Raw genomic sequence first — 26,229 nt, forward strand, 5'->3', positions numbered from 1 at the left:
GGTGGCTCAGTGGTTAAGAATCCGCCTGCCAATGCAGGGGACACGGGTTCGAGCCCTGGTCCAGGAAGATCCCACATGCCACGAAGCAACTAAGCCCGTGTGTCACAACTACTGAGCCTGCGCTCTAGAGCCCATGAGCCACAACTGCTGAAGCCCGCGCGCCTAGAGCCCGTGCTCCGCAACAAGAGAAGCCACCACAATGAGAAGCCCGTGCACCCCAACGAAGAGTAGCCCCCACTCGCTGCACCTAGAGAAAGCCCGCGCACAGCAATGAAGACCCAACACAGTCAAAAATAAATAAATAAATAAAATAAATTTTTATAAAAAGAAAATTTTAATGATTTTACCTTTGAAGTTGTTTTGTAAGGAAGACAGTGGAGCTTCAACGTGAGCAGAGGGGATACATCCATGCCTGTGTCCACCATGCCTTGCTGCCCTATTTCAAATAGCATTTGCGATCACTATGAGGCTTGTTAACACAATTTGTAATCAGTTTGATTCTTGCTGGACTCTCATGCATTGTGACTACACTGCAATTCAGTGCCCATGTTCCATTTCAAAACATCTTCCGCTGAGTGAGATGGGGAGCTGATAGCCCCAAGGAGGCCAAGCTTTCCATTTGAATCAGACTTGCTTCTGTAATAGGCAGTTGCATTCTAAGAAACACAAATGACCGAGGAACCCCATCATATCCTTTCTTACTTGGCTACTTCCCTGTATTTGCCAACCTCTTACACTGAAAATGATAATATAGGAGGGAAGGGAAAGATAGGGCAACCCGTTGTTCCTTTTCCTTTTAGTCCTTCCATACTCATCAGTAGAGAGTGCTGGTGAAATGTGTGAATATCAAGAAACAAATTAAAAACAGTTTTGTGCAAAATAAAAATATTTCCTCTGTTCTGATAAGAACAAAAATACATAACTGTGTATTAATACTTCCTACAAAATACTAATGATGCTGCATATGAGTTAAATGCTCAAATATTTGTATTTAAGACTGGAATTGTACAATATAAATGGTAAAATTCGTGTCAATAATTTTAAATTTTAGTATTAGACTGACAGCTACTTCTATTACATTTTCTGGTAATAGCTTTATTGAAGTATAACTTGCACACCATAAAATTCACCCACCTAAAATGTACAGTTCAGTGGCTTTTTGAATATTCACAGAGTTGTACAACCATCACCACTATCTGTTATACTTTCAGAACATTTTCATTACCCCAAAGGAAACCCTGTACTCATTAGCAGTCACTCCCCATGCCCCCTCTCCCCAGAGTTCCCGGAAACCTAATCTGCTTTCTGTCTCTATGGATTTGCCTGTTCTGGACATTTCATATAAATGGAATCATACAATTTGTGGTCTTTTATTACTGGCTTCTTTCACTTCGCATAATGTTTTTGAGGTTCATCCATGTTGTAGCATGTATCACTTCATTCCTTTTTTAAAAAATATTGATAAAATACACAATGTAAAATTGACCATTTTAACCATTTTCCAATGTACAGTTCAGTGGCATAAGTACATTCACAATGTTACACAATCATCACCACTATCCATTTCTAGAACTTTTTCATAATCCCCAACAGAAAGTCTGTACTCATTAAACAATAACTCTCTATTCCCCCCTATCTCTAGCCCCTGGAAACCTCTATTTGACTTTCTGTCTCTATGAATTTGCCTCTTCACAGAATCTCATTCCTTTTTATGGCTGAATAATATTCCAATATATATAAGGGATTTTATATATATATATATATAAACACTTAAAAAATCATTCATCTGTTAATGGACCCTTGGGTTGTTTCTACCTTTTGGCTATTATAATGCTGCTATGAACATTGGTGTAAAAGTATCTGTTTAAGTGCCTGCTTTCAACTCTTTTGCATATACACCTATAAGTGGAATTGCTGGATCATGTGGTAATTCTATGTTTAACTTTATGAGGATCCACCAAACTGCTTTCCACAGTGGCCACACCATTTTACATTCCCACCAGTAATGCACAAGGGTTCTGATCTCTCCACATCACCCCTATTACATTTTATAAGTAATAAAATATTCTTAAAAGAAAAAGCTTTATATAAAAAAAAGCATTTTCCCCTGCTTTTTGAATAAGAGGCCCATATTTTCATTTTACATTGGACCCTACAAATTATGTGGCTGGCCCTGGCTACTAGAATGACAAAAATTAAAAAGACCGACAACAACGGATGTTACCAAGGATGTAGAGAAGTTGGAGTTCTCATATATTGTTGATGAGAGTATAGAATAGTACAACCATTTTGCAAACTGCTCTGGCAGTTTCTATATAGTTAAATATATATTTACCTTATGATCCAAAAGAAAAATAAACATGTATACAAAAAACTCTTATGGTGAACGGAGAGAAGACTAATTTGAGAAATATTTGGGAGATAGCATCCTAGGAATAGAAATGAATCCATAGATTGAATGCTTATAAGGGATAAGGGGAGGATAGAAAGGAGAATGGGATGTTTCCACATTTTTTGTTTGGGTTTTAAGTGAATCAGTGGTGATTCTCCTAATGGTGAGTAATGCACAAGAGCCATTTGAGGAGGAGAAATGATGAATTTGGTTTCTCACATGTTGAATTTGAGATATATTTTCTCCTAGTCACTCCTACTTAGATGGCCCACTTTCTATTATTTGTTTTGGCACATAAAAGAACATTGTTGGGGACTTCCCTGGCAGTCCAGTAGTTAAGACTCCACGCTCCCAATGCAGGGGGCGTGGGTTCGATCCCTGGGCAGGGAACTAAGGTCCCACATGCCGCATGACACAGCCAAACAAAACAAAACAAAACAAAAAAACCCCCAGAACATTGTTTAATTTCAGCCTCCCTTGTAAGCCTGCACTACCTGCACTATATGACCATTCTCCTTACTCTCTGCCTATTCCTCCCAATTCACGATTCTAGCTACATGCTTTGGACTGATGATACTCATCGTCAGGGGACACATAAACATTCAAATGTTTTTCTTTCCTTCTTCTTTTTTATGGCAGATCCTCTAACTTAGCCATATCTTGCAAAACAATCAAATTTACTTGTGTTTTTACTATCCAAATTTAGACTGTAAAATTCTGTATAATAATATTTATTAATTTATAGACAGATAGACCAAAGTGAACTTAAATAACAAATGGATAATGTCTTTTGACTTAGCTGTGGAAAGTAGAAGCATCACAGTATACATCTCGGGAAAGAAGTTTGGGGATGATATGGATCAGCAAATGACTTTTCCAGTTCAGTGCAGTTTTTGGTCTTTTGTTGATATGGATTCATCTTCAAGAAGAAATGTACAGAAAACCAATACTCTAATTGGTCAGATGGTAAAGTATATGTGTATCTTATTGTTAGAGTGTTGTTCAGGGAATTTAGTCACAGATTTTAATCTTAATGTTTTTATTGTTCTTAATGTTTTATTATTATTTCTGTGCTTAATTTCTATACTTAATTGGGTACTAGAACTAAATAATGACACAGTTGTTTGAAAAATTTCAGTTTTTAGTCATGCAAAGCAGGTGTCTGCTCACTAGAAATTATTATTTGAATAGGTAGTGGGAGAGGCTTTAATGAATAATGTGTAAGAAGATACTCAGTAAAAAGCATTTTAGAAAAATTTATTATCACAAAGTTCCCATGCTACTTGGGAATCACTTTAAATAATAATTAATAATAACAAATAATAAAATAATTATTACAATTATAGTTTCATAATTTAATTAATATTATAATAATATAATTCTAATAATTTAAATAATAATTCTAAATAATAGTTAATTTGAAGTGTTTATGAAAATGCCAGTGTTTAATATTTGCCTTTTACATTTTTGTTTGATGTAGGATTGCAGTTTGATTCCAGCTAATCTCATAGAGGCATTTGGATTATTGATTAACTGCAATGAGTCATCTCCTTGCCACCCACTTCTTCCTACTGTGCAACATACTTTAAAGAAAGCCATTGATCCTGAAGGGCTGCTTTATGTAGCTTCTAAACAGTTCACAACTGAAGATTTTGAAAAGGTAAAAGTATGTGCTAATGTTTCTCAATGTAAATAAAACTCCCTTTGAACATTTAATTTTCCTTATTTAGAATTCTTTTATTCTAATTTGCTTCCAGCTTTTAAGCATTTTAAGGACATTGTATAGAAAAAAATTTAGGTTTATAATTAAACTAGAAACTGTAAGGACATAGGGACTTCCCTGGCCGTCCAGTGGGTAAGACTCCATGCTCCCAGTGCAGGGGGCCTGGGTTCGACCCCTGGTCAGGGAATTAGATCCCACATGCATGCTGCAACTAAGACCCAGTGCAACCAAAATAAATAAATAAATAAATATTTTTTAAAAACTATAAAGACATAGGTATTAAAACATTGAGTTTATTCTTTGAACCACTGAGCAAATCACCATAGCTTAAAGCATTTCCATGAAAAGATTCAAAATAGAATATTTCTATAAAACATTATGTTGAGAGGCTTTATAAGTATACAGCTTTCTACATTTTACAGACTATTCAAAGGGAAACTTTATATGAATGCCTGCAGAGTTCTGACTATAGGGGATATCTCTCATGACTCACAAACCCATTTATTTTAATGTCCTGACCTGAAAACACGTGTGGTATGTTCAGAGAACCTGAGAGTAGATGATGCGAATTTAGTAATGCTTCTCATAGCTATTAAAGGTAGTCAGGTATTTACAAGTGAAACCCTTTTAATATTAACTATTCAGAAATCTGTCCACAGTAGAGTTAAAGTATCTGTGTAGGATAGCTAAAAGGCATGGAATGTTGGGAAGTGGGAATCCATGGGTCATTAAATTTTTTGTCCATACCTGCCTTCCTTGTAGCCCAAATTGCATGGATAAAAGGTTGAAAGGTGAGGTGGATTTAAAAATGAAATATAAGCATAATTTATTCACATAAATTAGAACAGAAAAAGAATAATATTTATGATAAGGTCTTTTTGTTTGTTTTAGTATATAAAAAAAAGTAGTCTCTAGGAATTGGGATACTAAATAATATAGACACGCTAATGACCTGGAGAAATTTTTGCCCAGTTTTTCCCTGAAAGACAAACAAAAAAAACCTATGGATTTATTAGTCAGGCATTTACTGAATACTTTATATATTTTAGCCTCTTTCTGTTCTTTTATATTCTCTAAGAAATGTACATTTTTCTTCCTTAAATAGTTTATTATTTAATTGAGATATGAAACAATTAGGGACAACTTAAGTGCTAAGCTGGGTGGTGCTGACTATAAGTATTTCATGAATTCAGAAAGAAAGATATCAAGTAGAATGCAAGAGTTAGGAAGACTTCAGGAGGCGGTGAGATTTTAGTTGGGCCTTAAGAAAAGGTAAGATTTAGATGACAGGAAGGATGGGCATTCAAAAAATAAAAATAGGAGCAAAGACATAAAGTAGAGATGAGTATAAATGGAAAACTGTGAGAAAACCTGCCCGACTGGAGCAAAAATTGTATTATGAAGTCATCAAGGTAGGTAGTTCTTGCAGAAGTTGACAACTGGAGGCTAATGCTAACTCCCAGTGCTGCACTCTCAGTAGCAGGGACAACGGGTCCTTTACTGAAAGGGGATATAGATGGCATATCACTGTGCCCCCATAGCATAAAATCTAGAGAGAGCTACCAATGTTATTAATAGTTTTATTATTATCCAGTTCTGAAGGCCTGGAGGGAATTGTGGAGTATAAGGAGAATAAAGACAGGACATATCCAACCCAGGACATATCCAGATCTTTTTAAAAGGTTATATTTAAAATATAGATATTGGGACTTACCTGGTGGTGCAGTGGTTAAGAATCCGCCTGCCAATGCAGGGGACATGGGTTTGAGCCCTGGTCTGGGGAGATCCCACATGCCACGGAGCAACTAAGCCCGTGCACCACAACTACTGAGCCTGTGCTCTAGAGCCCATGAGCCACAACTACTGAGCCTGTGTACCACAGCTACTGAAGTCCACACGCCTAGAGCCAGTGCTCCGCAACAAGAGAAGCCTCCGCCATGAGAAGCCCGCCCACCGCACAGAAGAGTAGCCCCTGCTCGCTGCAACTAGAGAAAGCCCATGCGCAGCAACGAAGACCCAACGCAGCCAAAACTAAATAAAAATTTATAAAATATAGATATAATAGTTAATAGCAACATTTTATTATGGGTGATTTTTCCTTTTGGTTCTATGACTTGACAAACCAGAAAACAACACAGATGGTGAAAAGTCTGGAAATGATGTCATAGAATAAGGACTTAAGGAACTAGGAATCACTCAGAAAGAAAAAAGCACAAACCTCAGAGAAAACAGTGATAATCATTAAGTTGAAGACTTATTCTCTACCCAAAATCTTACTGAATCTCTAAGACCTACCTTCATAGTAGTTAACACAGTACATTTCTAGTGTTTGGTTGTGTTCTTTAAAAGGAAGGGAAGGAAGGAGGGCATGCAGCTCTAGGGCCAATGAGAGATAGTCTGATGGAAGTAAACTGTCAGAGAATTAAGGCTATTCAAAGGGAAATGAGATTCTGAGGAAAGCTCTCTCCCACTAAAAGGCTGTAAGTGAGCCTTTGTTCCACTGGAAGCAAAGATCTGATCGTCATTCAAGTACATTGCACAGAATATTTCTGTACTAAAAGGGAGGAAGAGATTATTCTGGGTAAACTGTGATATTCTTTATAAGACTATGATTTAAAGTGCTCAGTGACTTTGGGATGGCCCCAGATATTTAATCAATTTTGTTGTAAATAAAATATGCAAACTTTAAAAAAAATGACAGTATACTTTGGATTTTTGTAATATAGGTTCTATAATAAAGTTTGAATCTCTTAAATTTTCACACTTTCAATTTAGCTGCTTGCTTTTGCAAAGAATTTGAATGTCGAATTCAGCTTGGAGGCAGAAAGAATGATTCATGGCTATTACCTAGCAAGTCGCAGAATCAGAACAGATTCTATATGTGGATCAAAGCTGTCAGCATCTGCATTAAAATATTTGTAGGTATTCAATTTTAAAACCATTATTGACCTTTAAATGATGTGTTTTATTAACTGTCTCACTTGTTTTTTTTGTTTGTTTGTTTGATTGCTGGTTGGTTGGTTTATAATATACCTTGTTCCAAAAGAATTTAAGGTGACAATAATTCCTTCTGTTGTAGTATTGCATCATTTGAACCTCCAGCAGTTTGTTTTCACTAAATTAATTTTTATTGGATACCCTGTATCAGATATGTCTGAGAAAAATGCACTGAATTCAAATGAAAATGACTTTTTTAAAATGGGGCTGTTTACATTCTAGATATTTTGTAGTTGAACCTAGAAAAAAAGTTAAGTATATTGTTCCTTGTACTCTTATTATTTTTTAAGTGTTAACATCTGTAACACCTTTTTAAATTTTTAATTTATTTTAATTATTTATTTATTTGGTTGCACCAGGTTTTAGCTGTGGCAGGCAGGCTCCTTAGTTGAAGTTCATGGGCTCCTTAGTTGTGGCATGCATATGGGACCTAGTTCCCTCAGCAGGGATCAAACTGGGGTCCCCTGCATAGAGAGCTCAGAGTCTTAACCACTTTGCCACCAGGGAAGTCCCCTGTTCCTTGTACTTTTAAATACTTTAGTACACTCATGTATTATTGTTCCTTGAAAGGATTTTTTTAAACTAATTTTTATTGTAAAAGTAAAGTACAGACGTACTGAAAGAAAAGTCTAAAATAATGAGTAAAGTGCCCTGCTAACCCTACCTATTACTATTCCACTCCCTAGAGATAATCACTGGCAAGAGTTTTTGTGTATCCTTCCAGATATTATTCATTCAAATACTAGCGTATACAAATATGTAATTTAAATATGTGATGTATATCAAATACATATTTTATTTGACTATGTTATATATTTTAGATGAATATGTTATTTAAATATATTATATAAAAATATTTTTTATAATATATAAATCGGTATATACCTATATGGATAGATATTCTCTTTTTGCCCAAATGGAATCATGCAGGTATACATATCATGATGTCATACTATCAGCACATAAAGAATTACCTCATACTGTTTTAATAGCTGCATTACAGTTTTACTATGTTGTCATATGGCTGTACCATAATTTAAACAGCCCCCTGTTGATAGACCATTACTTCATTTAATATAGATTAACGTATAATCTCAACCAAATTATGAAGTAGGACCAGGGGTAAAATAATCCATTAAATAAATAAATAAATATCTTTTTATGACTGCAATACAAAATAAGACAAGTGAAGGACTGATAGGATGTGACAAGTATAGGACTATAAGAGATAAATATGTTCAGTTAATTTCTCCAACTGTATATTTATCTTCATAGAGCTAAAAAATTGCTAAAGATAGGGCAAGGAAGAAATTAATTGTGATGTTTTAAAATGGTAAACAGAATTGTATAATGCTTTCCATTTTCTGAAGTAATATTTCAAATATTCAATACTCAAAGCTTAAAAGGTTTGAAAGTCCTATTTTCTCATAATGCTTTTTCTCTGTAGTAAAAAGATATTTTTTATTTAAACTCACATAGCCTCAGTTTACATTTGACTATACTGATCCAAGAATAAAGCAGAGTTAATTTTAATATGACAACTCTACTTTTTCCTATTTTAGAAATAAACATTAGAGATGCAGATGGGTTTTATGAAATAGCAAAGTAAATGAAGCACTACTCAGAAGAGTCATAAACCTTGACTTTTTCTCCTCCTTCTATAGACAGGTACCTAATAACACCAGCCTTGCTTTTCTCGAGAAGTGGAGCTGAACAATGCTCTTTTCTTTCCTTGAAAGGCTGTATTCATATTCTGTCCTGGTCAACAATTTTAGAAGAAGCTTGGGTGAGGACATCAGGAACATGATAATCAAATTTGTAAATAAACAACTCTGGAGAGATCTTCACAGGCTCAAATTATGATTTTAGTCTAGCAAGAAGAAAATTAATAGGACAAATGTAATGTCTTTTTTTTTTCTTTTTTTTTTTTTACTTTTGGCCTTGCTGTGCGTTTGTTGCAGCGTGCCGGCTTCTCTAGTTGCAGCTCACAGGCTCTGGAGCATGCGGGCTCAGTAGTTGAGGCATGCAGGCTTAGTTGTGGTATGTGGGACCTTAGTTCCCCGACCAGGAATTGAACCCGGACCCCCTGCATTGGGAGCGTGGAGTCTTAACCACTGGACCACCAGGGAAGTCCCTGTAATGTCTTTAATTAGGTCCCAACCTCCCTGGTATAAGTGTGAATACATTGGAAAGGGGTGATCTGGCTTAATATGAAGAAGATTTGAGATTTCATTATTTTTACATATAATATGAGTAAGCAAGGTAATACGGCTGTAAATAATACTGTGATTTGGGGTTGTAGTAATAGAACATAGTATCAAGAGTGAGAAGATGCTAATTCTGCCCCACCTGTACCCTGCTGATCAAATCACACCTGTAGCACTGTACTGAAAAGGAATATTAACCAAATCTGGTCACAAGGAGAATAGCCAAGATGACAAGGGGCTTGAAAATTATGTCACATGACATATTAAAAGAACTAGGAGGAACTTTCCTGGCGGTCCAGTGGTTATGACTCTGTGCTTCCAAAGCAGGGGGCACGGGATCCATCCCTGGTTGGGGGAACCAAGATCATATGCTGTGTGGTGCAGCCCCCGCACCAAAAAAAAAAAAAAAAAAAAGAACTAGGAATATTTATTTTGGAGAAAATAAAGCATGGAGCAACTAGAAAAGCTGTCTTTGAATATTTGAAGAGCTGTCACATTTAAGAAGTATTAGACTTGTTTTGTAATCCCAGAAGACAAAACAGGGACCAGTTGGTATACATTGCAGTGAAACCAATTTCAGCTTACATTTATATAATCTTTGTGGGTGAGTCCCAAAATTTTCAAATACCTTATTTGAAATCACAATAACCCTATTAACTATTATTATCCTCATTTTATAGCAGAGCTTCAAAAAATCTCAGAAGTTAAATGATTCATACAAACTCACACAGCTAGTAAATTCTAGAGACATAACCCAGGTTTTCTGATTCCCACATCCAGCAATCATTCAAGTACATTAAAGCTAGCTTAAAAATAAAAAATAAAGGAATGGATTGCCTCATGATTCCTAGTGAATCCTAGGTGAAGTTCAAAAGGGACCGAATAATAAGTAGCCTGGGATGTTGTAGAGAAAATTCAGTTACATGATGGGATTTGAAATTTGCTCTCTAAAATGTCTTCCAACACTGAAATTTCAAGATTCTATGAGGACTTCAAATGGATTAAGAACTAGGAGAAAACACGAAGGATGTGTCTGTAAGAGATATTTAGTTAGGTTAATTTTTCCAACTGTGTATTTAACTGAACAGAACTTGGGGAGGGCGGGGTGTAGAATAATAAAGAAAAGCCAGGATAGAAACCAATTCTTTGATAATAAGTCAGGATACTTTCTTGTTCTGCAACAGTCTATTCAACTTGTTAGGAAAAAATGCTTTGAAAAGAAACTAAAATTTTTTAAAAATAAGAATATGCTGATATTTAAGGTGTGGCTTATGCTTACACATATCTTGGTTTGTTCCTGCCAAAATATATATTATCTTTATAATATCAACATATTTTGATTGGCATCAGTTTTCTTTTTTAGAGTTTCCCTATCTGAAGCCCATGCTCGACTGAACCTAAGGAATAAAGTGCTTAAAGAAGATGTACTTATTGCAGCCTTATTATTTGAAACATCTCTAACATTGAAATATGGTAATCTATTAAGTTATTAGTGATCACTACAAATAATTATATTTAAACTTGAATATTCTTAATCTGGTAAATTAAGATGTTACATATATTTTAAACAATATTTTAAAGAATAATAAATTTCTACCATGTAAGTACTGTTTGAATTTAAACATTTAGTAATTATTTACAGGTAGTATCATTATCTGGTATCAAGTTCCTAATTGTGCATGATTGTTTCTATGCTTGAACTTTTGCATTGCTTAGAGAATTCTGAAAAAAAAGTATGACACATGAAATGATTTAAAATTTATCTTCCTTTTAAAATGGCATGCAACATTTAATTGTCAAGCAATCCCCCAGAGTGGAGTTAGACACATAGCCAAAGAAAATGTGATCATCTTGCATCACCACCTTCTCTCAATTGCTAGTTATAATACTGTGACTATAGCATTTAATTATTTGAAATCAAAGGAGCTTATCATGGTTTTGCTAATAAAAACATAAAGGGGCTCTTAAAGGTAAGAGTAAAGAGAATTATCCTCACAAAGTTCTTTTTGAATTATATGAGACATTAATTTCGATGAGATTTACCATCCTTCAAACCAAACTTTGGTTCTGCTAACCTAAAACAATAAAACAGCCAGGTATTTTATCAGCAAAACAGTTTTATTCAGGAACAGGAAAGAATTGCAATTCAGGACATTGCAACTATGGTAAATCACATGCAAGTCTGGTAAAGCAAAGAAGAAACTCTTCTGTAGAGGAGAAGTGGAGTTGGGAGGGTTGTTATAACAGAAAGTCCATTGGAGGAAACTGGGAGTTCCAAGTATAGTGGCTTTTCATTGGCTGCGTTGTAACAGTCTCTCTTTAGTGGCGCTATTGCTGGGCAAGGAGAAAATCTTTCTTCCTCCTGCTGGTGGTAGTAAAGTAGTGTGCAAAAACCAATAGTTACCTCCTGCTGGAGATGCAGGGTATGTCTCTTCCTGTTGAGATCTGTATTGATGTTGAGAGGTACATGCATGAGAGCTCCCCCTTCTGGCCTCCCGACTCTATTTTAGTGAGATTTTTACTTTATTTCAGTTCCAACCCTGGGAGTGAAAGGATGTATTAACACTGACTTTCCTGTATGTATATGTTTAGTGTTTAAATTTGCTTCAAATTCAATTTATATTGTAATAACTTTTCACAGAGATCCATTAGAACATTAGAACTTTGTTCTATAATTATCTAAATCAAGAATTCTTAACCTAGGATCCATGGATACTGAGAGAGTCCTAGGGGCTTGTGAATCCCTAAATTATATGTAAATTTGTATATGCATGTGCTTTCTACCTTTTTGCTTAGGGAGAGGAATCATAAGTTTTTTTAATTTAATTTTATTTTTTTATACAGCAGGTTCTTATTAGTTACCCATTTTATACATATTAGTGTGTACATGTCAATCCCAATCTCCCAGTTCATCCCACCACCACCACCCCTGCCACTTTCCCCCAATCATAAGTTTTTTGAAGTATGTTTTAGAGTTTCATAACCCCCAGAAAAGGTTAATTATCATCCTGAATTAGTTTTACCTACCAAAAGAGAAAATCGCTTGTTCTCAACCAATATTAAATAAGAAGGATATGTATTTTTGTTTTTAACTTGCTTTATCTTTATCTTCTTATTCTATATTTTAAAATATACTTGATAAAATCTAAGACATTATTTTACATACCATGAAGAAAAAATGCTGCCAATTTTACTGTGACATGCTATCACCATCAAAATTGTTAAGATACAACTAGATTTCAGTAAGAAGACAAAAATGTGTGTCTTTGAACTTAGAAACTGTGGTATTATAATATTAAGGACTCCTGTGACTGAATATGGCTATTTTCACTTGATAACTATTTTGTCAGGACTTTCTTGAAGCATATAAGAAAGCTTTTGTTGAGAGAAATAAAACTATATGAAGTTTTTATTCCTTTAGTTACTTTTTGTTTTCATAATAAGTTGCAGTTAGGTATATTCTTTTTCAAGTCTTAGCAAAACAATGTTAAGAGCTCCTTAAATTTTACTTTAAACATAGCAAGAAAATAATCCCTACTCAGGGACATTTTTCTTGGATGCAAAAACCAATAGTTACATTTATGAACTAGATTTGGGAGTTGGGCGGTGGGGAGAGGGAAGAATTAAGGAAACTCTCAGGTTTCTGCCTTGAGCAACTGAGTGGATCATGGTGCCATTTACCAAGACTAGGAAGAAAGAGAAAAAAGTTTGGGCTGGAGCGGGGATCAAATTATAGATATAAGTTTGAGACATCCTGCAGAGATATCAATAGACAGATATAATAATCTGGAGTTTAGAAGAGAATTCTAACCTAGAAATACAATTTAGGGGTCATCAGCACAGAGATGGTACTCAAAGCCATGGAATGGATGAAATCACAGAGAGAGAGACTATACGGAGAACCCCAGGACTGCCTTTGAAGAATTCCAATACTTAGAAATGGAGTTGAGGAGGAGGAACTAACAAATGAGACCAAGAAGCAGTTGTATTACAGAAGCCAAGAAAGAGAGTGTTTCAAGAAAGGAGTGTAGTGGTCAACTGTATCATGTGTTGCGAGTTTGAATAAGATTAGATTTGGCCATCTAGAGGTTGTAGGTGGTCGTGATTAGAGCTATTTCAATGAAGTGGGGATTCAGGTGGGGTAGGAAGTGAAGATATGGAGACAGCACATATAGACAACTTTGAGAAGTTTGACTATGAAGATGAGGAAAGAAATAGGGTATTACCTGGAGAAGGATACGTGTTCCAGGAAGGGATTTTTTTTTTTTAAGATAGAAGATAATAGCTCATATGATGTGCAGTAGAAAGTAAACTAATGAAACTACAGAAAGAGGGGAAGATCAAAGGTGTAAAGTCCTTAAAAAGGTGAGAGGGGAAGGGATCCAGAGCACATGTGAAGGTAAAGGCCTCTTATAGAAGAGTCACTTCATTTTATAGGAGGGAAAACAATGGATACAGAATCAGGTAGGTCTGTAGATTTGGTCTTTTACTCTCCACAAGGTCAACAAGGTCATCAGCTAAAAATGAAAGGTTTGAGGAGAAAAGAATGGAATGTAATAGTCATTGCGGGGTGGGGTGGCGGGGGGGGGGGGGGGGGGGGGGCGGGAAGAAGAGCAAATGTGTTAGAGAAACTCAACAGGGTTGTCCGGCAGTGCAACTGACCATCTCAGGTTTCTGTGATTCATTTAAAGTGAAACCAAGCAATGCCAATTATGTGTTTTTCTGCCTAGCAGCCTGAATGCAGGCACAAGGTAAATGTTTGGGTTCATGCAGAGTTGAGGTTTTGATAGATGAGTGTGGCAGAGTGTTGCAGGGGTGCAAGGGAGTGTGGGGACTGGCAAGGGAGGGACTCAAATTGGCTAAAAGAGGGAAGTGAATTGAAGGAAGCAGATTGGAGGTCTCTGAGATAGAAGACCTGGAAGCATAGGAGGTAGCATAGAGAAGAGGGGCATTTGAACTCATGGTTTTGAAGTAAGTTTCTGGAGATATTAGTTTCCTCTGATTCTGGGAATGTGTGGTGGAGGTAGAGGGAAAAGGTCAGGACACTTGGAGATTGGCAGTTAAATGGGTCATTCACATGGAAATCGCTGAATGGCAGGTATTAGGGAACAGAGGAAGATTGTGAGCCAAGTACTGAGAGCTGATTGTTGACTTCACTGTGGAAGGGGAAAGGATGATAAAGCCCACGTGGCACTGGGCATCAAAGGAAGAAAGATTTTTTTAACAAGAGGAAAGAACGGTCTGGAAGCCGCAAACGTGCAGCAATTTAGGCACTGACTCTTTCTTGTGACACTAAGGTATGTGGGGTGTTTGAGAGCCACAAGGAAAGCAGTGTTCTCAAGGGACAGCAAGGTTTCAGGTAAGGTAAAGCAGTACAGGGAGCAGTCACAGAAGTCTGAGGCTACTTGCGTTTACTAATGACAGACAGCTCTAGGAAGGTAGGCACTGTCTGCTTGGCCAGCAGTTGTACTCCCAGCCAGTTACATTTAGATACTCATTTAGTGAATCAATGAAATAGAATTTAAGAGCTTAACTTCTGCAATATGAGTCAAAGGTTTTGTTTTGTTTTGTTTTTTCAATTGTGGTAAAATAGACATAAAATTTACCTTCTTAACCATTTTTAAGTATACAGTTTATTGGTGTAAGGGACATTCACACCAACTCCATAACCTTTTCATTTTCCCAAACTGAAACTCCATACCCATTAAACAATAACTCTCTATTCTCCCCTTCCCCCAGCTCCTGGCAAGCACTATTCTACTTTCTGTCTGTCTGGACTTGACTTCTCTAGGTACCTCATCTAAGTGGAATCATATGTTTGTCCTATTTTGTCTGGCTAATTTCACATAGTATAATGTCCTTAAGGTTCATCCACGTTGTAGCATGCATTAGAATTTCGTTTCTAAGATTGAAGAATATTCCGTTGTCTCTCTCTCTCTCTATATATATATACCACATTTTGTTAATCTCTTCACCCATCAATGGATACTTAGGTTGCTTCTGCCTTTGGCTATTGTGAATAATGCTGCTAATGAACATGAGTGTGCAAATATCTCTTTTGAGACCTTGCTTTCAATTCTTTTGGGTATATACCCAGAAGTCAAATTGCAGGATCTGTAATTCTGTTTAATTTTCTGATGAACTGCCATACTGTTTTCCTTAGGGGTTGCACCATTTTACATTTCCACTAACAGTGCACAAGGGTTCCAATTTCTCCACATCCTTGCCAAGACTTGTTACTTTCTTCTGTTTTATTTTGGTTTTGATAGTAGCCATTCTTACTGGTGTGAAGTGGTATCTCATTGTGGTTTTCATTTGCATTTTTCTAATGATTACTGATGTTGAGTATCTTTTCATGTACTTATTGGCCATTTGTATATCTTCTTTGGTGAAATGTCTATTCAAGTCTTTTGCCCATTTTTTAATCAGGCTGTTTTCTTGTTCAGTTGTAGACCCCCTATCTGATACATGGCTTGCAAATATTTTCTCCCATTCTGTGAGTTGCCTTTTCACTTTGTTGATTGTAACTTTTGATGCACAAAAGTTTTTAATTTTGATGTGGCCTATTCTATCTATTCTCTTTCATTGCCTATGCTTTTGGTGTTATATCATAGAAAACATTGCCAAATTCAATGTCATAAAGCATTTCCCCAGTGTGTTTTTCTAAGAGTTTTATAGTCTTAGTTCTTACATGTAGGTCTTTGATTCACTGAGCTAATTTTTATGATGTAAGGTAAGGAACCAACTTCATTCTTTTGCACATGGATATCACTTTCACAGCACCATTTGTTGGAAAGACCATCTTTTCCCCATTGAATGGTCTTGACACCCTTGTCAAAAATCATTTAAATATATATGCAAGGTTATTTCTCTTCTATTCCATAGATTTATCTTTTTATTGTTTCTCTACCTTCCAATACCTTCTCTCCTTACTTCTTCCACCTCCTCACATCACTATTCAGCTTCAGAACACTAATGGCTATTTCAATGGATGACAAATTTCTAGTTTCCAAACTTTAAAATTTAAATATCAATGTTTCTTCCATTGGCCCTGGTACCAGTTTGTGCATTTACTGAAACTGTTTCCTGGGTCTCAAAATTTTTTTAAAATAATAGCTATTGAAATACTCTATTAGATAGATCAGAACTTAATTGTAAAACTTTCACTATTTTGTTGAAAATATGATTTCATATTTAGCATTTTGTTTTTCTCATTTATACTTTTTCCTTCTTCACTTAGGGGCTGCTGTACTTTGTGTTGCTCCAAATGCAGTATTTCCATTTGAACTGTATAATGAAGAATTTTTAGAGCAAAGGGATATCTATCTGACTGAGTGCCAACAACAGCTCCAACAGTTTATTGCCACATATGGACCTGGGACAGCTATCTTTGCTAGCGATGAATAGGCAATCTGAGGAAATTTTTCCTTCATTCCTTTTTAAGCAGTGGAAAAAAGTGTGAGTGATTTTGAAGTAATGCTTCAGGTAATCTTGTGTGTAGGGGTACATTAGAATGCCACCTTAAAAAATATAAAATATGATTTCTTCAAATTAATTGCTAATGGAATAAACACTAATACAAATCTCAAAGCCAACAGCAGAAATTTATAATTTAGGATAATCTTATTAAAAAAACTTCTGGTTAGCCCAGTGTACCAGTGGTCCACAGATTAAAATATAAAGAATGTTGCAAACTAAGCAATGGAAAAAAAATAGTAACTTTTGTGTAGTTCCCTCTATTTGTCACAAGATGGCAATAACACTTTAAATATTTACTTACAAAGTAAAACCATTTTTTTCTTCATTTGTGAACCTGAAAAATTGATGAGTAAATAACAGCATTTATATAACCAGAAGCCTTCAATGTAAGGACTTTTCATGCTAGATACTGACATGTCTATTATGTTGTTTTAGAAGCCCTAATTATGGGATCAGGAAAAGCCCTGGAAATTTTCCATTTTTAAACCAGGTTAAATGAAAAGAAGTTCCATTGAATCAAGGAGCAGTAATTGGCTCCTTAAACCTAACTAGTTACAAGAAAGGTACCAAAAGCCAAAGAAACAAATTTGCAAACCGTCTTCATTTTTGGAGGGAAGATATCTGCTCTGAAAAGGTAGGAACACCATGCAAAAATATACTTATCTTGTAAAATCCCCAAATCCTTGTTTTTATTTTCCGAAGTTTTAATTAAAAAGTTCTACTCACTACAAGGAAAATGTCATCACAAAATTGCCACCTTATTAACCAAGACACTGTCATGCATCAATTCTTTAGAAATAGGTACTTCATGGAGTTTAACTGTGAAGGCAGACAGCTCTCTCTCTCTCTAGAGGACTTTTTAACAAGTCACTTACTACTTTCTTTCCTTGCAGTTCATTCAACAGTATTTACTGAATATCCACTAGTGCCAGAGACTATACAGTGTTGTTTTCAGAAGGCAAACCTAGTCAAAAAAAAAATCATATATTACAAATTAAAGACCTTATTTTGTGGCTTCTTATATACTATATTTCAGTTTTTTGTTCTCTATGGGGTGAAGTCAAAACATGTTTTATAAAACTAGGATCCATAAAATAGCCCCCATTTTACACTTAATTGCGCAGTGTTCAGATTCTGTTGATGAAATGAAAGGACTAGTATCAAACACTGGGGAGGAAAATGGTTTTCAAATGTTAGGCAAACACTGTAAGCACCCAGGAGGCTGCAGTAATGCTGGTGGCATGCATCACCACAGGAACAATTTCGACAAATATCACCCAGGATACTTCGGGAAAGTTGGTATGAGGCATTACCACTTAAAGAGCAACCAGAGCTTCTGCCCAACTGTCAACCTTGATAAATTGTGGACCTTGGTCAGTGAGCAGACAGGGGTAAATGCTGCCAAGAACAAGATTGGAGCTGCTCCTATCATTGATGTGGTGCAATCAGTTACTACAAAGTTCTGGGGAAGGGAAAGCTCCCGAAGCAGCCTGTCATCATGAAGGCCAAATTCTTCAGCAGAAGAGCTGAGAAGATTAAGGGTGTTGGTGGGGCTTGTTTCCTGGTAGCTTGAAGCAACATGGTGGGAGATTCATTATATAAGTGCTTTTCAAAAAAAAATGTTGCCTTTGATGGGAAGTGATATTGCTGTACAATTTATACTGTTTGACTTACCATATTGAAATTATAACCTTGATAAAAGCAAGGAATTTATGTACTGTGGGACTCAACAGGGGAAAAGCAAGATTTAGCTAAATTTAAATCTTCACCTGGGTAGGATTTCAGTTGTTTTTGAATTCTTGTAAATTTGCATGCCCTGGACAGATTGGACTGTCCAGTCATTATTTGCCTTAATCTAGATTATTACTAATACTAGGATTAGGACAAATCCTAATTTGTCCTAAATTAATTCCCAAATCCTTTTTTCTTCACAAATGTAAAAGCAAACAAAGAATAAAATTAAAATTTAAAAATCTGTAGGTCATAGGTGAAACCTTTACTTATAATGGGTAATTTGAGAAAATTTCAACTAGTTAACCCTTGAACACAGCTTTGAACTGCATGGGGCCACATAAAGGGTGGATTTTCTTTTTTTCAATACATACATACTACACTATACAATCTGCAGCTGACTGAATCAGAGGATGTGGAACCTTGGACACAATGGGTGGACTATAAAGCTATACTTGGATTTTTGACTTTAGGGAGTGTTGGCGCCCCTAAGGGTCAAGGGTCAACTATGCTTGTTTTTCAGGAACAACAGCAGGTTCTAAAGGGGAGGCCCTCATAGTTATTTAGTACGCAGTGATTAGCACCTCTCCAGAAACCCAGTAAAGCAAGAAAGGGTACGAGAACTGGATATACTAAAAAGTCTCCCCAGCTGCCCACCACCTGACACTATCCACAGAGAAGCTAGTTACTGACAAGAATATACTATCCCTAAAGTATGTTAAAAACAAGTCTGACTACTAACTATGAAAATGAAGCTGTTTAGGGGCTTCTCTGGTGGCGCAGTGGTTAAGAATCCACCTGCCAATGCAGGGGACACGGGTTTGAGCCCTAGTCCGGGAAGATCCTACATGCTGCAGAGCAACTAAGCCCGTGCGCCACAACTAAGCCTGTGCTCTAGAGCCCGCGAGCCACAACTACTGAGCCCGCACGCCTAGAGCCTGTGCTCTGCAACGAGAGAAGCCACCACAATGAGAAGGCTGCGTACCGCAACAAAAGTAGCCCCTGCTCGCCGCTACAAGAGAAAGCCCACGCACAGCAACAAAGACCCAACGCAGCCAAAAATAAATAAATAAATTTGTAAAATAAAATAAACTTATAAAAAAACTAAAAAAAAGAGAAAATGAAGCTGTTTAAAGACCTGATATATTTTAAAGAAAAGAGACTTTATTGCCCAGCAATTAAAATCATTTGAACTTATATTTTTCTACATAATTTATTGTGAGATGATCAATGTTAAATAAAATATTAATTTTCGTCATTTGCTTTAATTCATGTCTTCTTGACCAATTCTTTATTTTCCCTTCCAAAATGTTGTATGCCACACCTCTGGAAAAAAATCAGAAACCAACAGTGAAAATCAATCCATAATCAAAACTCGAAGAAAATCAAAACCTGACACACAAAGGCACCTTTAACAGGAAATGGCCTCAGCCCTTTGGAATTTATCAGGTACTTTCAAATTATCTCTAGATGCGGTTGCTTGATAAATCTTAATTACTTACTTGAGGCAATGAAGAATTTTTAAACACCACTGCTAAGGACTTGAACGTTCATCTGCAGGTACTTATATGCTGAAAAGAACATTTCATCCATTTTAATAAAAAACTGCATTATATTTGAGTAATTCACATAATATAGATTATTGGCATCTCAGTCTTAAATTATGTCTTCAAAGATACCCTCAGCTGGGTAAACGGCAAAAAGTAAGTCATCATTGTGCCAGTTATTAAACATTTTTGGTACTGTGCTTCAGGAACAATACCACAAACACATAAAAAAGCACACAATTTACATTAAACTTTTGGTACCTTGTTACGTGCACAGCTGTCCTCCTGGTGGTTTTTTCACAGCCATCCTCTATGACAAGTTTTTGGAAAACATTTATCACAACGACCTTCATTCATCTTCAACTCATAGGCTCTGTTGTACCTAGAAATTAAATATATTTCATTGTGAATTCTCATTTGTATTTGTATCTGTTTGTCTGGCATCTTATATGTAGTACGGTCCAGTAGGATTTTTTTTCCCGTTTTTATCAGGAGCCATTAAAAAAAAAAAAAAAAAAACTTGCAATCTTCCTGACTCCCAATCAAATTTATAATAAAAACTACTAACATTAAGACTATATAGTGGAGTCATTTCCTATCTGTTGTTTAACACACCTCTGAAGGAACAAAAGAATGTGCTTGCTGCTTAATTATACTTTTTTTGGTAGTCAAACTGATGAGCCCCCAATTTTAAACATCTATAATGACTTGAGGATGTGTTAGTCCTTTTGACCGGTTAGGCCCTAATAATTCCATAAATGATCTTTCCAAGCTGGAAATGGATTCATTAGCATGGGCAAAAATGATGGATATATTTATGATGCTCTTTTACTGTGGCAGTACAGATTTTAAGACATGAAGGTCCTAATGAGTACCCAACCATTGCTTTTCTGCCTCAGAGCTTGACAAGATGAGACAAGCCAGGTTAAAGGTTAGATATATAAAAACAAGTGTGCAGACCTCTAACTAAGAGCATTATTATGGCATATCTAATATAGTTTCAGAGCAGAGATACATTATGTTGACATCATTACTGGACACAGTCCTGTAGAATTAAGTCCCAAGTTGCCTGAAGCATATTTATGTACTGCAAAGGGCATGGCCAGGGCCACAGATCATGTCCTACAGAACCCCAGGAGGATAAATCATTGAACTGGACAGCTATTGGAAATGATTTATGAAGACATATCAAATGTTGGGCCTTGCAAGACAATTTATCATTTTCAAGTCTTGAAATGCTGAAATCTCTCACATAATATTAGGAACACATACTATTGTTTATGAATAATTCCAACTTGGAAAACTTCAGTTTAATATATGATTCATGGCACTTCTGACAACTATTGATACATGAAAGTCCTATTTGTTTAAGGCCTAAAACAAACAAACAATGTTTAGCGATATGTATGTATAATAAAACTGCTATCCACCCTACTTCCCTCAAAAAACCGAGTCTGGGCACAAAATCCCAGATGATGGACACTTCAGGATGGAAGGCATGGGATAGGAAGGAAGGAAGGAAGGAAGGAAGGACTGGGATAGGGAAGCAAACAGATGTTATGGTATTGATAATATCCCAGTTCTTAAATGGATCAGTGGGCTTTTGTATATTTATTATGCTTAAGGACTTACATACATTATCAAAACTTTAATCAAACATTTATTTTGTAAAATTTTTAAAAATACCAACACTTAGCAATGAAAATAGTATTCAAGCCGCTTAGGCCTCAAAAACGATGACTCTGATACCAAATATAAACTACCAGCCATCACATTTGCCTTGACAGTTAACCGTTGAATTGTTTTAGATGAAACAATCTGTATTTCAAACTGGGGGGAGGAAAAAAACAAACAAACGTATGACGATACCAAGTCCCATGGACGAGGTTCACTTATACCTTTGCTTTTGAAGAGGCAAAAGTTCTCCCAGTCTCCCAGCTCCTGACCGGTTTCTTCTGTATCGTATCGGGAAATACACATCTCTGTGACCCGAAGCATCTAAGGGTATAGCCGGCATTTACAGCCTCAGGGCCTCCTATACTGTACGGATTCTTCTCCAACTTCAATGCCACGTCTCCAGAGCATATTCACAAAGGAAGATCCGGGAACAAATGCCGACAATGCTCCACTGCGTCGAGAACTCATTGTTAGTAGGTAAACTGTGCTCTGTTAACAAATTTAAAAACCAATCACAAAGTCATGTCAAGGTTGTCTTGAGGCTTAAGATCCCTTCCTCCGCTATAGAACGTTTCCTTAGTAAGGATAAATGAGCGCCCATTTAAGGGACCCTGAAACCATCTAGGCCGCACACAAAGCTTTACTGGGGATACAAAAGGGCTCCGGCCAAGCCACCCGCCGCGCCTTCCAGCCGCCTCAGAACCAAGTGAATCGCAGAAGGCCCTTACTTAGTTTGAGCTGAGAACAGTCTTAATCGGTGCTTACTAAGGAGAAGGGTCAGCTAAGACTGGTAACGGCTACTCACAGAATGCGACTGAGCAGAAGGCGCGGAGGAAAGCTCGAGGCTGCGTCAACTGGGGAGGCGGAGAGGAAGGGGCCTCCTGACATGACCTTGCGGCTGAGGCTGCGCCGACCGCTCCGCTGTGCCCGGCTGTGGACGGAGGGCACCGGGATGGAGGCCCCGGGCGCGGGACCCACAGAGCGGAGAGGCCCGAGGCGGACCCACGCGCTCTGGCTCGGAGCCAGGTTCCAGGCAGAAAAAAAGACGAGGATCTAACACCGCAGGGACTGGTACTTGTCAGACTGGTACTCCCCCCAACCCCCTCCAAGACCCCGGCGACAGGCCCGCAGGCGCTGCCGCCCCGCCCGCTAGGCCGACGGTTCCCGAAGCGCCTTCCTTCTCCCGCGGCCCGGCGGAAAAGAAAGCACCGCATCCGGGAGGGGCTCTCGGCGCTCCGGCTCTGGCCTCGCCCCTTCCGGCTCTGGCCCCGCCCCCGCAGCCGGAGCACTCCCGCAGCCGGAGCACTCCGGCAGCGCCGCAAGTTTACGTGGCCCGCAGAGGAGGCGCTTTGTGAATTTCCATAGAGGCTTTCGGGGCTCCTGAGGACCTCGCTGTGAGCTCTCCCCTTGAGTATGTAAGTGATTAGTCTACCAGTTTGTAATGGATCCAAGCAAGCAGAAAATGCTCTAAAAAGAAAGGGTCTCCCATTCCTAGTTATATTTGCTTGGTCTTCTACTTTCTTGGGTAGTTCAGTACTTTAAAAAGTGGTGGTATTGGACATCCCAATTTAGAGTAAGGGCATCTGGAATCGACCCCTTAACACACACAGAAGAACTAGTTACCAGAAAAAAAAGGAGCTGTTACATTTCCTCTATATTATAACAATAGATATTGTTACTAATTTGATTGATAGTAATAGTAGAGCGTTAAGAAAAAGCATTCATAAAGGAGTCACTTGCCTTGTTTTTATGAACATGTTATAATTTGCTGTTGATTTTGTGTTTTATTACGCTTGTTTCTCGCAATCACTGTATCTTGAGTCCTGGCTGCATAGCATTAGGCTTAGTGCTAGAGGAGAGACAGGCTGATGATCTTGTTTCCAGAAAGAATACATATGAAAGCATATAATTAAACAGTTGAATCCGTAAAAGACACATCATCCCTCCTGTATAAACTGGAAGTTGTTGACATATTTTAAGTCATTTAAAAATCAAAATGGAGTAACTATGGTTTCAGGCATTCAAAATTGAGCTGGGTGGACAGTGTTGGGTGTGGTTTCAGACATGTTCCTGCATCACTGAGAACTTCAATTTTCTGCACTGTGTCAAACTCAGGACACCACCAGCTGTTTTCAAAACAGTATGTGCTAGCAGCTGCTAGCTGCAACCTTGTAGTCTCAAAGGTTACCCGCTACCTATGGCAGCTATGTAGTCATTTCAACGCCCAAACAATCCATGTTTAGCAAGCACCCTTACTTCTTGCCAGCTCCAATCTTAATTCTTGACAAACAATTTATGTAATCTTATGGTTTTCTGCCTTTATGAGCTTCCCCCATTTTGTAGTATGGCAGAACACAGTTCAAGTGCTCCCTGGAGCTGTATCTCCCGGGCTGCATTCCTAACACACCCCAAATAAACGCCTCTTTATTTCAACCAGGTCTCTGTTCTTGGAATTCTTGGTTAATAAAATCCAAGAAATTGATACAAAATCCAGGGCAGAATATATTTGCCTCAAAGAAACATGGTGTGAAAATCTAAACCTAGCAAAACAAATTGTGATTATACTCACTTTATCAAGAATTCATCTTTATGTGATAGGCTGGGACCTGGGACCCTTTAACCCAGTGCTTGCACCTGAAAGAAACTATAAGGGACTAAAAATAACTGCATACGTATGCAGTTGGGGCAATTATGAGTAATAAGATACAAATTGGCCACAAACCAACTGCCACTTCTGAGGTGCTGGGAGCAAAAAGCATGATCCCTGCACAGGGCACCACCAAGGGGGTGGGCAGACCACCTAAGCCATGCCTCCTGACCAACCCACAGACCCGCCCTGGTTGTTATCCCATTTAAGCTCCCAAGCAGCTCCTCTCTGTTAGCGAACAGGGACACCTGTACTTCTTTTGCTCCCTCGTGCTGCAGCACAAGCCCCAATAAAGCCTTGCTTGAAATTCTCATTTGGACCCTTATCAATATCTAATTAAAGAGTCCAAGAGCCCGGGTTGCTAACATTTACAGGGGCTTAAAATTCTTTGTTTGAAAAAGACCGCCAATATCATTAGCACTGAACTTTCCTCTGAACCCCTTCGTGGGGCTGGAGTGTGACACAGTGTGCAGGGCCTAATTGTGAAACATATGATGGGTCATGGTGTAAGTTTTAGCCTTAAAAAATTATTAAAAGCACATGATTAGAGTTTTCATTTTAGAAAAATAATTATGGAAGTTTAGAAAGGAAGAACATATGTGATTAGGTGATCAAGTTGTGAGTGAACCAGAACTCAAAGAAAAGCAGATGGGCCTTACCATCATGCCAGCCAAGCAGGACATGGCCAATGTTTACTTAATACACAAGGGATAGAGTGAAGGTAGGCTGTCATATCCAAGAAGGCCAAGAATAGGGGGGGAAATTCTTTGTTTGGGGCCCCAAGTGGGCACTGTTTCTTCCGTTAAGTAGTGACTCGGGCCTCAGCCTGCCATCACAGACTCCTGGAAGGATATTACTTCCACTACCTCATTTCAACATGGGCAGCCACCTTCACCAGGCCTTTGCTGGGTGGGCAGGTGTGGCAGCCACTATTACTGATTTGTCAATAATTTCTTGGAAATGACACAAAAGCACAGGCCACAAAAGAAAAACATAAATTGGACTTCACCAAGATTAAAAATTTTTGTGCATCAAAAGACACTATCAAGAGATTGTCAAAGACAATTCACAGAATGGAAAAAAATATTTGCAAAGCATATATCTGATAAGGGATTAATATCCAGAATATATGAAGAACTCCTACAACTCAACAACAACAACAAATTTAACCCAGCTCAAAAATGGACAAAGGACATGAATAGACATTTCTCCAAAGAAGATATACCAATGGCCAATAAGCACATGAAACGGATGCTCCATGTAACTAACCATTAAGAAAATGTAAATCAAAACTAATCTTAAAAAGTGAGATACCACTTCACACCCATTAGGAGGACTATTATTTGAAAAACAATAGCAAAATAACAAGTATTAGCAAGGACGTGGAGAAATTGGAACCCATGCACCATTGCTGGTGAGAATGTAAAGTGGTGCAACCACTGTGGAAAACAGTATGGTGGTTCCTCTAAATGTTAAACATAAAATTACCCTGTGATCCAGCAATTCCACTTCAGGGTATAGACCTAAAAAATAGAAAGCAGAGACTCAAATACTTGTACAACAGTGTTCATAGCAACGTTATTCACAATTGCCGAAAGGTAGAAACAACCCAAATGCCATCAGTGGATGAATGGATAAACAAAATGTGGTACATACATATAATGGAGTATTATTCAGCCTTAAAAAGGAAGGAAACTCTGATATATGCTATAAGATGGATGAACCTTGAAGACATTATGCTAAGTGAAATAAGCCAGACAAAAAAAGACAAATATTGTGGGCTTCCCTGGTGGCGCAGTGATTGAGAGTCCACCTGCTGATGCAGGGGA

The 26,229-nt window shown here is 37.5% G+C and overlaps 2 protein-coding genes and 1 long non-coding RNA gene across 4 annotated transcripts in view; 2 read left to right on the plus strand and 1 right to left on the minus strand.

Annotated features, from left to right (window-relative positions):
* MCMDC2 (minichromosome maintenance domain containing 2) overlaps positions 1 to 16,737 on the plus strand; it is a gene marked incomplete at its 5' end in the record, with an annotated part of 36,370 nt that extends 19,633 nt beyond the window's left edge. The window contains 5 exons of the mRNA XM_082858936.1: positions 3,192 to 3,358; positions 3,873 to 4,052; positions 6,891 to 7,033; positions 10,683 to 10,792; positions 16,560 to 16,737. Coding sequence (XP_082715062.1) covers positions 3,192 to 3,358; positions 3,873 to 4,052; positions 6,891 to 7,033; positions 10,683 to 10,792; positions 16,560 to 16,726 — 767 coding nt within the window. The 3' untranslated portion in view covers positions 16,727 to 16,737. The remainder of the gene's footprint in view (positions 1 to 3,191; positions 3,359 to 3,872; positions 4,053 to 6,890; positions 7,034 to 10,682; positions 10,793 to 16,559) is intronic.
* Positions 16,738 to 17,865: 1,128 nt separating this feature from the next.
* Positions 17,866 to 18,300, plus strand: LOC309974400 (large ribosomal subunit protein uL15-like; the record flags this gene model as incomplete). Its single annotated transcript, XM_082859003.1, has 1 exon — positions 17,866 to 18,300. The coding sequence occupies one exon, from the start codon at positions 17,866 to 17,868 to the stop codon at positions 18,298 to 18,300; it is 435 nt and encodes a 144-aa protein (XP_082715129.1).
* Positions 18,301 to 19,457: 1,157 nt separating this feature from the next.
* On the minus strand, positions 19,458 to 22,934 carry LOC309974199. Of its 2 annotated transcripts, none has more exons than XR_014326868.1 (5): positions 22,559 to 22,934; positions 21,975 to 22,204; positions 20,338 to 20,458; positions 20,032 to 20,100; positions 19,458 to 19,855 (listed from the first exon to the last, which is right to left on the minus strand). It is a non-coding gene; the product is annotated as an uncharacterized lncRNA (long non-coding RNA). The 2 variants fall into 2 exon arrangements; XR_014326869.1 differs by having other exon boundaries at positions 21,975 to 22,242.
* Between the last annotated feature and the right edge of the window lie 3,295 nt (positions 22,935 to 26,229).

The sequence above is a fragment of the Leucopleurus acutus genome, assembly GCF_964270905.1.
Source record: "Leucopleurus acutus genome assembly, chromosome: 17".
NCBI lineage: Eukaryota > Metazoa > Chordata > Mammalia > Artiodactyla > Delphinidae > Leucopleurus > Leucopleurus acutus.